An 11,530-nucleotide genomic window follows, 5' to 3' on the forward strand; every position below is an offset into this window, starting at 1 on the left:
ATTTCATAAAGTTAAGTTTAAGGAAGTAGAATCTTTTATTCAGTCATGAGATAATGGACTTGTTATTGTTTGACAATTAAAAAACAACAACTTAACAATGCTGTAAAATAGATTAGCAGTTTTAGGTGATAAACAAATTAATTTGTTAATAATTAATTAACTATTAACAAATTAATAAGGCTGTAGGCCAGATCAGTTTGGGATCAGGTTTTTTAGGCTCATGGGTAAGAGAAACCTCTTGAAGTCAATGTAAGTGTCTGTATCACACTGTGAAATGTGGCTCTGAGGATGAAAGTGTGGTCCTTGGTTAGAAGGAATGTTACCCAGTGGTACAAAGTGGTATAGTACTTCCCTGTCCCAGTTATTTTATACTATTTTAAGCATTTGCCTCTACTACTGGATATTCTGTTGTTAAGTGCCATCGACCCATAGCGACCCTGTATAGGGTTTCCGAGGAGCAGCTGGTGAGCTTGAATCACCGACCTTGCAGTTCAAATGGCTTTGCAGTCTGGCACATTAACCCACAGCACCACACCAGGACTCCTCAAGTGTGGCAACGATAGTGAGGTTGGCCCAGGATTGGGCAGTGTTTCGCTCTGCTGTGCATCAGGGCACTATGAGTCGACACTGACTCGATGGCACCTAACAACAACAACAACAACTGGGTATTCTAAACCAGATTTCTTATGCAATCTAAATCCTCAAAAATTTAGTTCAATATTCCTTATTGTTGTTGCTGTTGTGTCAGTTTCAACCCATAGCGACCCTCTGTTGGGTTTCCGAGAAGCAGCTGGTGAACTTGAACCATCAACCTTGCAATTCAAATGGCTTTGCAGTCTGGTGCATTAACCCATAGCACCACATGCAAGCATTGTTGTATTTTAGAGTTGAAATTTCTCCTTGCAAGAAGAGAAGAGGGTGGAGTAAAAGGACTTTGTCATCTAGTTCTTTTAAGACACAGAGGCATTGTCAGTGATGACCCTTCATTCAGTTGGATACTGAAGAAGCAGTGACTCTGGAAGGGGACTATTTGTATTGGAATACAGAGCTGAAACATAGAACTCGGCCCAGGTTAAGCACTCATCCCTCTCCTAACATGGTGTCAAGACACAGTCTTTTATTTCTCTGCTTTGGTTCTATATTCACTGATACACATGTGCTACAAATTCAAGTGGTCATGCTGTCCTCTTCATAGAGGACACCACCATGGTTACTTGGACTCAGAGAAGCCGTATATGAGGCTGAGTCTTCCACTGACAAGTGCTGTCTTGTGGAGGGTTCTGCAGAGATTTCTTCAACTCCTCACTTCCTGTACCACATATATTGGGCCTGCCTTCAACTTCCTCTTAACTTCTTGCCTCAGGATTGGAAAAAAGGACCTAAACCTATTCCACCATCTGGGAGGAAGTCCAATGTTCCTTCCTTTTTCACTTTCCTTCAGGATCAGAAGGCTCATGGGGATAAAAAGTGGCCTTCACTTTAAACCTTGAGGTAAATTTTTTCTGTCACCAATGGATGAGTAACAATAGTAGCTTTGAACATTTTCAGGGATACAGCAGTCTTGTCCATGGTCCCCTGAGCCAGAATACTAGACTTTTAACAAATTATCTCATGCTGCCGTGAATCCAGGACTTTCAGTAAGAAATGCCCTAAGTCAGTAAACATCTCTGACCAACTTGCTTGAGGGTTGTGATAACCCAAGTGAGTGATTGTCTTAATTTTCTCATTTTCCACTATGCTTATCACCTGCTTCTTTGGTTTATGAAGCTCTTGTTAGAGCCTTTACCCTCAAACCACTCATTTCCCAAAACAAACAAAAAACCCTCAACTGAACAAAGGCCAGATACAGTTAAGGAAGCTGACACAGTGGCGTGTGTTGAAGCCAGGGGCAAAGCCATATCCCAGGTACATACCATAGAAGGCTCATGAACACTGCTCTCATCCCAATGACTTTTTGTCAAATAAGTCTAGGGTAAAAAGGCTCCACGGAGTTCCTTAGTGCAGATGTTCCGGAGGCAGAACGTGTACAGGGGTCCTGCCTGCCTGCTTTTCCTCCTTAGATGCTAGAGCCAAGCAGCAGTACACCCAGTGTACCCTCGTGGCTGGGCTCCCAGTAGCAATCTGGATCTCCCTGGATGAGTCTTCTGCCTGCAGGTCTCATCAAGCTAAACTGGAAGCCTTGTCAGTGCTGCTCTGAGGGGAAGGAATTTGGGGGACAGTGTCCCTAGCAGTACCTATTCATGGGTTTCCACCAGCTGGGAGTAAAACAATAAAGGTAAGGGTGCTTTAGGGAGAGGTGTGAAGGTGGTCTTTCCTATTTTGGGGTTACTGAGATATCCACTCTTTTATGGAATAATGCTGACACTAAAAGATGATATTATTTAAAAATCCTTCCCAGAAATAGTCATTCACTGCATGTCAGATCTGTCGATGTTTTTAAATTCAACATCTCCTACACAAAGCTCTTCAGCAAGGAAGATGTTTGAAATTGGAGCCCCAGGCACAGGGCTGGTGGAAGAGAACTCTCATCAGTAAAATCTTCATGGGAACAGCTTTCCAAATACTATCAAGAAACGTGATGCTTTCAGTTGTGGTCTGTCCAAGCTGTCTGACTGCCATCTTCCCCAACCAAGAGCATATATAAATACATACTTCAATTTTAGTATTTGCTTCTTCACAGATTTCTGAAGCCTTTTGTGGAAAGCAATACAAACACTCACTATCTACAGTCTCAGGGAGACTTGATTAGGGTCAGTTCTGAGTCTGACTAATTCGGCATTCATGGTTAAAATCTGTCACTTGGTTGAGAACCGGCCTCTGATGACCTTCGCCATTGCTGAATTTCTCTCTTCAGATGAAGTAGTCAAGTTCTCAGGGTCAGCTCTAGGTCCCTTCAACTCCCTCATCTATTTGTCCAGAGCCAATGCAGCTGAGGTGCCTGGGCTTAGAGCCCTGCCTTGCTATTGTTCCTGCTCAGTGACCTAATATCTCTGGGCTCTGGATTGCCTGGGAAATGGCAGCAGAGCATCCTTGCTGCACAGGATTGGCCATGCCAGTTCTCGCTTCCTTGTTGCTTTCTCGAGATCCACAGGATAGGAAGTGTCTTGTAAATTAATTGCCCACACTCTACTTATGTCTACATCCTGAAGACAATGAACAACTCAAGAAGTAGCTGATGTTACTTTTTATTGAATAATATAAGAACAGAATAGGTGCAACACGAGCTGGGTGCATTTGGAAAACAACAAAAAGGAGCAAATTAGAGACACTTAGCTGTTCCAAAATCATTCAAGATGCCTTCACTTTTCTTCTGGTGCTGGCACACTAAGGGGACTTCACCAAGGCCTTGCCATGGCAGGACCATCAATCTAAATGCTAAGATGCCCAACAAGGGTAACTGTGCTCAAGGGGCATGGTAAGTGGTGGTCAGTGTTGCAACCTGCTATGCAGCCCTCTATGCACTCTGGCAGCTGGATTTGATCAAGGAGGTTGTCTCCAACCAAGGAACAGTATAAACCTGGAAAGAGCACATGGCTTTCTGCGAAGGGAAGAGAGGAAGGCAGTTAGTGAGGTTACAGTTAAGGGTAAAAACTCCCAACCATTAGATTCAGAGACAGGGTGAGGAGTAATAGTGGTGGGACGCTTGGTCCCATCCTCCTCTATGTCTATAGCACTCTGGAACACCCCCTCCCACCATCCCTCCCATTACTCTAAGTATAGGAGCTGAGTTTGAGGAATTCCACCTGCAATGCATCATCAAAGCCCTGTAAGTAGTGGGAGTTCACAGGTAGGGCATTTCTATAGCCCAGGGATGCAAGGTAGGGAAAGCATTCCCTCTACTTCTGACACCTGCATCAGTCCTATACATGCCCAAATGGAAACACCCACAGAATGGGATCCCTAGTCCAGACAACAACCCCTGAAAAAGGAAGGGAAGCCAAGAGGAAAATAAAGCTTTTCCCTAAGGCTGTGACCTCACAGGGACAATTCAAAGTCCACAGGAGAAGCTGGCATTTATTCAGTGAGTGGGGGCAGAGTCACAAGGCTTAGGCTGCTCACAGATCTCCAAATATCCCTTGATCTGCTCAGTCTGGTTACAGTATGAGCCAAGGGTGAAATTAAGTACAGCCTTTTCTCCCTCTGCAAGGGGCATCCGAATAGCTGCTACCTTATGTCCAGCAGGCAATAAAACAAATGCATGTAGGGTTTACCTAACAGTGCTCCAATTCCCAAGGCAGAATCCTCCCCTTATGAATTCAAGTTAATCAGAATCTCATATCACTCTTACATTTCTATGTATCCACATACATGTGCACCCATACTTATATGTATCCCACATGTGCATACATACACACTCAAAATCCCCACCACTCTCCTCTGCATAACTTGTCCCTTGCTCTGTTTAAGGCCCATACCTTTTTCAGCTGTGGCTGGTCATGGAAGGGACAAGTGGTCAAGTTGGGCTGAGACTTGGTACATGTGGTTCGTCCAAGTTCCACATCTAAGTAGTACTTCACTCCAGATACAATCTATGCAATTGGGAGAAGAGGGTTAGTTTTGGGCATTACATGCCAGTCTTGCATAGTTCTCTTACTGTTGTTGAGTTATTCCTAAGAATTCAAAATTATGTGTTACTTTGGGCTGGCATTCATGCACAGAAATTTCTGGTTCCCAGATAATTAAGTTCATGTAATAACATGTGTGGCATCAATAAGATGTTTCATGTAGCCAAACTGAAATGTGCAAGGGAAAAGTCAGGGACTAAGAGCCCATGAACTGGATTCATGGTCCAGTTAAAAACAAAACAAAACAAAACAAAACAAAAAGCAGTCTCAGGAACCTGCAGGGCATGTGACCTTTGTGTCACCAGCAAAGGTATATTTATGTTCTGTTAATGCTGACTAAGGAAGCAGAGACACTAAGTTGTTGTCATTGTTAGGTGACGATGAGTTGGTTTAGACTCATAGTGACCCTATGTACCATCCTTACAATGGTTACACTTAAGCCCATTGCTGCTGCCACTGTGCCATTCCATCTCATTGGGGGTCCTTCTCTTTTTCTCTTGGTAAAGTGACCCTCCACTTTGGTTTCTAAGGAACATTCTGGCTGTACTTCTTCCAGTACAGATTTGTTTGTTTTTCTGGTAGTCCATGGTATTTTTAATATTCTCCTCCATCATAACTCAAATACATCAATTCTTCTATGGCCTTCCTTATTCACTGTCCAACTTTCATATGTATATGAGGTTATTGAAAATACCATGACTTGTGTCAGGTGCATCTTAGTTCTCAAACTGACATCTTTGCTCTTCAGCACTTTAAAGAGGTCTTGCGCAGCAGCTTTGCCTAATGCATCTCCGTGCTTGAGAGCAAGTTTCAGAGTCTCATATGAACTCCATTTTTCTTTTTCTTCTTCATATTCTTAATAACCTTTTGCTTTCTTTCTGTATGATGCTCTTGATGGCCACTACTCTTCAGGCCTTCGGACATTAGTATCTAATGCATCAAAGCTGTTTTTGAGGTGACCTCTAAATTCAGGTGAGATATAGCCGAAGTCATATTTTGGTTCTTGTAGACTTTTTTTTGATTTTCTTTAGCTTTCATCTGGTGAGGTCTATGTGTATAGTCTACTTTTATGTTGTTTAAAAAAGGTATTTGTAATGAATAAGTTATTGGTCTTACAAAATTCGATCATGAGCTCTCCAGCATTTTTTCTATCACCAAAGCTATTATTTACTGATCCTTCTTCCTCTTTGTTTTCGACCTTTTTTTCCCATTCACCAGTAATTATCAATACATTCTGATTGCATGTTTTATCAACTTCAGACTGAAGAAGTTGGTAAAATTCTTCAATGTTATCATCACTGACTTTAGTGGTTGGTGTGTACATTTGAATAACAGTATTATTAACTGATTTTCCTTGTAGGCATGTGGATATTAACCTATTACAGATAGCATTATACTTTAAGATAGATCTTAAAATGTTCTTTTTGATGATGAATGTGATGTTATTCCTCTGTCACTCATGGCATAGTAAACCAAATGATTTTCAGATTCAGAATTGCCAATACCAGTCCATTTCAGCTTACTAATGAAGATTTGTGAGATGACATCAAGAATATCATAGAGGAAGAAAGCAAAAGGTTATTAAGAAGACAAGAAAAGACCAAACTGGATATCATAAGAGAGCCTGAAACTTGCCTTTCAGTGTAGAGATGCTAAAGAAAATGGAAGAAATGAGGTGGCAAAGAGCTGAATAGAAAATTTCAAAGGTCAGCTTGAGACAACAAAGGCAACTTTTATAATGAAATGTGCAAAGACCTGGAGTTAGAAAACCCAAAGGGAAGAACAGGCTCAGTACTGCTCAAGCTGAGGGAACTGAAGAAAAAATTCAAGCCTTAATCTGAAATACTGAAGGATTCTATGGGCAAAATGGAGTCCTGGTGTGGCGCTGTGGGCTAATGCGTCAGACTGCAAAGTTGTTTGAACTGCGAGGTTGGTGGTTTAAGCTCAGCTGCTCCTTGGAAACTCTATGGGTCGGAATCGACTCGACAGAACTTAACAACAACATGGGCAAAATATTAAATGACACAGGAAGCATCAAAAGAAGATGTAAGGAATATACAGAATCATTGTACAAAAAAGAAATGGTTGGCGTTCAACCATATCAAGAGGTAGCATATGATCAAGAGCCAATGATACTGGAGGGAGAAATACAAGGTCCACTGAAGGCACTGGCAAAGAACAAAGCTCCAGGGATTGATGGAATACTAATTGAAATCTTTCAACAAACTGATGCGGTAATGGAGGCACTTACTCATTTCTGCCAAGAAATTTGGAAGACAGCTACCTGGCCAACTGATTGGAAGAGATCCATATTTGTGCCCATTCCAAAAACAGGTGACCCAATGGAATGCATAAATCAGCAGACAGTATCATTAATATCACATCTAAGCAAAATTTTGCTAAAGATAATTCAATAATGGCTGCAATTATACACTGACAGAGATTCAAGCCAGATTAAGATAAGCACATAGAATGAAGGATATCACTGCAGACATTGATCTTGGCTGAAAGTAGAGAGTACCAGAAAGATGTTTACCTGTGCTTTATTGACTACACTAAAGCTTTCAATAGTGTGGATCATGACAAGCTATGGACAACATTGTGGAGAAAATGTATTCCAGAAATTATGAGGAATCTATACATAGACCAAAAGGCAGTTGTTTGAACAGAAGAAGAGATCACTGAATGGCTTAAAATTAAGAAAGGTGTGTGCTAGGGTTATATTCTTTTACCATACCTATTTTTGCTGAGCGAAAAATTCAAGAAGCTGTTTGAGATGAAGAAAAACATGGCATCAGGATTAGAGGAAGATTCATTAACAATCTGTGATATGCAGATTATACAACACTCACGGAAGCAGCAGTCAAGAAATCAAACGACATATTATTATATTAGGCAAATCTTCTGCACAAGACCTTTTTAAAGTGTTCAAGAGCAAAGATGTCAGTTTGAGGACAAAGGTGTGCCTGATACAAGCCATGGTATTTTCAGTAAGTTCATATGCATGCGAAAATTAGATAATGAATAAAGAAAATCATAGAAGAATTGATGCACTTGAGCTATGATGCAAGAGAAGAATATTAAAAGTACCAAAGGCTGTCAAACAAACAAACAAATCTGTATTAGAAGAAGTAAAGCCAGAATGCTCCTTAGAAGCCAGGGTGACCATACTTTATCGTTAATATTTAGGACATGTTGTCAGGAGGGACCAGTCCTTGGAGAAGGACGTCATGTTTGGTAAAGTGCAGTCAGCGAAAAAGTGGAAGACCCCCACCAAGATGGACTGGCACAGTGCCAGAAACAATGGGCTCAAAGATTGTGAGGTTGGCACAGAACTGGGTAGTGTTTTTTTCTGTTGCACATAAGGTTGCTAAGAGTAGATATCGACTCTATAACACCTAACAACAACACTATCTAGGTTGTTGATCTTTATGGGTTCCGTTTCATTTTTTATAACTTCCAATTTTCCTAGAGTCATACTTCATACAGTCCATGTTCCAATTATCAATGGATGTATACAGTTGTTTCTCCTAACTTTGAGTTGTGCCCCATAAGCAAATAAAGGTCCCGAAAGCTTCACTCCATTCGTGTCAGCAGTCAACTGTACTTTGAGGAGGCAGCTTTTCCCCAGTCGTATATTGAGTGCTTTTCAACCTGAAAGGCTGTTCTCCTGTCACTATATCTGACAATATTCTGGTGCATTTCATCATGTTTCAATATTCAATATTCTGGTGCTTTCTTACAGTGTTATACTGTTTTTCATAAAGTTTTCAGTGGCTTAACATTCAGAAGTTTTCCATCTCTCCTTCTTCCTAGTCTGTCTTAGTCTGGAAGTTCAGTTGAAACTGTCCACCATGGGTGACCAGTGGCATAGCTTCTAGCATCACAGGAACACACAAACCACTACAGTATGACAAACTACAGACAAATGGTGGATTTTAGGAAGACTGCTATTTAAACTAACTTCCAATTACTAGCATTTTGCCCAGAGAATCTCACTCCTCTAACAGAGATTTACTTTTTCCCTTACCTAACATGGGAAATTAAGGAGCTCTAGTAGAGTATTGCTACAATTTGGACTGCTAATCTCACGGTCAGCAGTTCGAAACTACCAGCTCCACCAGAGAAAGATGAGGCTTTCTGCTCCTGCAAAGATTTACAGCCTCGGAAACCCTATAAAGGTTAGCTATGACTTGGAACCGACTCCACATCACATAACCACCATCACTACCATCACAGAAAATTAGGTTTTCCATACATCAAGTCAGTAGGCTGGTTAACATTTCCCTTCAGCTATCTCTATTTTAAATTTTATTTTCAATGGAAATCTATTTTGCATACCTGTCTTCTTTTTACATTTGAAATTACAGTATACAACTGAACCCTCTCCTCATAACAGTTTATTTCACAGACAATCATGGTTTAAAATGTGTAAAAACACAGGTTAAGGAATCTGGGGGCCAGGGTTTTAGACACAGGTCACACAACTTCCCCTTTCCTCAGCTCCAGGATCAGGTTTTCTGTCTCTAAAATGAGGCACATTTGGGTCTGATGATCTATAAAGTCCATATTTCATTCTGTGTTAGTGCCATACTCAAGAAGATTAGCAGAGATCATCTAGTGAAATGGATGGTGTTGACATAGCTTCTAATTTTCAGTTTTAAGTGCTGGTGCTCCATGCAGTATTTCTCCTTCTGTGTTGTTACGCTCTGCACAACAAATGGGGTGCTGTTCCTTGGGTCTGAATTCTAGCCTTCCTTTAAGGACAGGCTCCAGTTCTAGAAGTCCTTCTTCTATGCTCCCCTCTCAAGCCCCCTGATCTGGTCACAAGCTTCACTACATAGCAAGCAGCAGAAGCAAGGGTCTGTCCTATGTGTCCCTATGGCACTGAACTCTTAAGGTTGCCACCTTGGGGGCTGAAAGTGTTTCACAGACAGAGGTTCCTCCCAGGGTCATGTAGACAGAAGCACCTTCCAGTGTCCTTTCTCCTGGAATCTCAACAGCAAGTTAAGATTCTTATGCAAGACAAGTCTCCAGAGTTAAGTCAGTGGTATTTGTTAGGCATCTCTGAGTGCTCTGGAGCAGAGAGGGGCCGAGCCTCAGGAGGGGTGATTGTTAGAGGTCACCAGGCACTCTGGGAACTCAGCTTCAAACATACCTCCATTGGAATCTAAATTTGAGCAAACACCAGATTAACCCAAATTGTGGAATAGTTTACAAAACAACTTGTACAAACAGGTTTGATTCTTCAAAAATACCAAAATTAGAAGGCAAAGACTGAGGAACAGTTTCAGATTAAAGGAGGCTGAAAATACAGGCAAGTGGATCAATATATTCATGATGAGGAGTGTGTTTTGCTACTACGGTGTTATTGAGACAATGAGAGAAATCTAAATATGATCTGCACATACGATAATTGTAGTAGCTATATGTGTTGACTTCCTGCTTTCAAAAATTGTATTGAGTTTATGCAAGAAGGCCTTTACTTTAGGACACATACACTGAATACTTGATCAGAAAAATAAACGAATATAGATATATATGCCTGTGCGCACATGTACATGTGGAGAGAGCCAGGTAAAGTTAACTGGTAAAATATCAACACTTAGAGGAACCCAAAGCTACAAGGATTCTCTGCACTATTTGCAACTGGTGTGAAAACCCAGAATTGTGTAAAAAAAAAAACAAAAAGCTTTAAGACATCATATAATGGCAGAATTAGACTGGGCAGTCCGATGTCTGGGCCTGTTTTTCCTGCTATCATGGTCAAAACATCCCTTTCACAAGAGGTGCTGAGGTCTGGGTAGGCAAGGTTCAGATCCTGTCCGTGAAGCCTGGGCCCCATGGATGCTTAAAATAGAAATAAAAGGGCTCCAGCCAGGAATGCCAAGCCCAGTTTGCAGAAAGGGCAGTAGTTACATCAGACTCAGTGACGCTGTAGATCCACCCGGGAAACTAAGTTGGGTGAGAAGTCGTAGGCATGTCCAAACGGGCTGTGGCCTATTACAGTCCAAAACCATGGGCACAGGCTGCAGTTTGGAGGTTGCTCTGCACCCCAGAGGCCGATTGGAGGGTGGCACCGAGTCAAGCGGGCACACCCGGGTTGGGTCTGGAGAAGAGGGGAGCTTCTGAAGGGGCCGGGCGTGAAAGGACACAAAGAGATGCCAAGGCCAGGGGTTGGGTGCTGGGACCAGAGACAAGGGCATTCCGGCGCGGCCAGGACGAGCAGGAACTCTGAAAGGGGTTAGGTCCGGAGGGTGAGCAGTATACTCCGGAGGAGCTGGGACAGGGACCCAGAAAGGAGTGACCCGAAGAGGGGGCAGTGGGGAGGATCCCAAAGTGGGGCAATCGGAGGGCTAAGAAGGAGCTGTAAGCGGTTAGCTGGTAGACGGTCTGGAGGTGAGTGGGCGGTGGCCACCAAATGGCTACGGCCCTGTCCAGCCCCGCCCGGGAACCGGCAGTAGCCGGGACCCGCGTTCCTGACCCTTAGAACTCAGGTCCCAGTCCTCCTTCAGGCCATAAGTCCACTGACGTACCTGCTTGCGAGCACGCACCAACTGCACCAAGCGACTGTGGAACTTGTCGTTGCTCGCTTTGTTGTATTCGCTAATAGCGAAGTCCAGGGCGCGCTGCACGCCCTGCTCGTTCTCGTCCGCGTCCATGATGCCGCCCATTAAGCGCGGGGGCCCGGCGTTTGCGGCGCCCGCCGGGCTCAATATCCCGGCGAGGGCTAGCGCGGCCAGCAGGAGCAGAGAGGCACGCAGGGGCACGGCCATGGCGGACTGGGGCAGTGGCGCACACTACGGTACTGTGTTAGCGTGCGAAAGAGGTGCCACCAGGTCTGCTAGTGTCAACTGGGTGCCGAAGCGCCTTTATGTGCCAGCCCTGCTCGTGGGCCGTCCTCCGCCGTCCGGCCGCCCCTCCCCTTTCCTTCCGGCCCTTCCCCTCTTCTCCCCGCCCCTCCC

At 43.3% G+C, this 11,530-nt stretch overlaps 1 protein-coding gene across 1 annotated transcript; it reads right to left on the reverse strand.

The window, feature by feature from the left end:
• Nucleotides 1-3,454: 3,454 nt before the first annotated feature.
• On the reverse strand, nt 3,455-11,341 carry CST3 (cystatin C). The gene is made up of 3 exons (XM_006860664.1): nt 11,102-11,341; nt 4,416-4,529; nt 3,455-3,538 (listed from the first exon to the last, which is right to left on the reverse strand). The coding sequence occupies exons 1-3, from the start codon at nt 11,339-11,341 to the stop codon at nt 3,455-3,457; spliced, it is 438 nt and encodes a 145-aa protein (XP_006860726.1).
• Between the last annotated feature and the right edge of the window lie 189 nt (nt 11,342-11,530).

The sequence above is a fragment of the Chrysochloris asiatica genome, unplaced genomic scaffold (genome assembly GCF_000296735.1).
Source record: "Chrysochloris asiatica unplaced genomic scaffold, ChrAsi1.0 scaffold00039, whole genome shotgun sequence".
Taxonomy (NCBI): Eukaryota; Metazoa; Chordata; class Mammalia; order Afrosoricida; family Chrysochloridae; genus Chrysochloris; species Chrysochloris asiatica.

Coding starts and splice junctions, on each gene's coding strand:
- CST3 (XM_006860664.1), bottom strand. CDS start 11,341: ATGGCCGTGCCCCTGCGTGCCTCTCTGCTCCTGCTGGCCGCGCTAGCC. Junction 4,530..11,101: donor TGGTGCGTGCTCGCAAGCAG/GTACGTCAGTGG, acceptor CCAATTGCATAG/ATTGTATCTGGAGTGAAGTA. Junction 3,539..4,415: donor ACCAGCCACAGCTGAAAAAG/GTATGGGCCTTA, acceptor TTCCCTTCGCAG/AAAGCCATGTGCTCTTTCCA.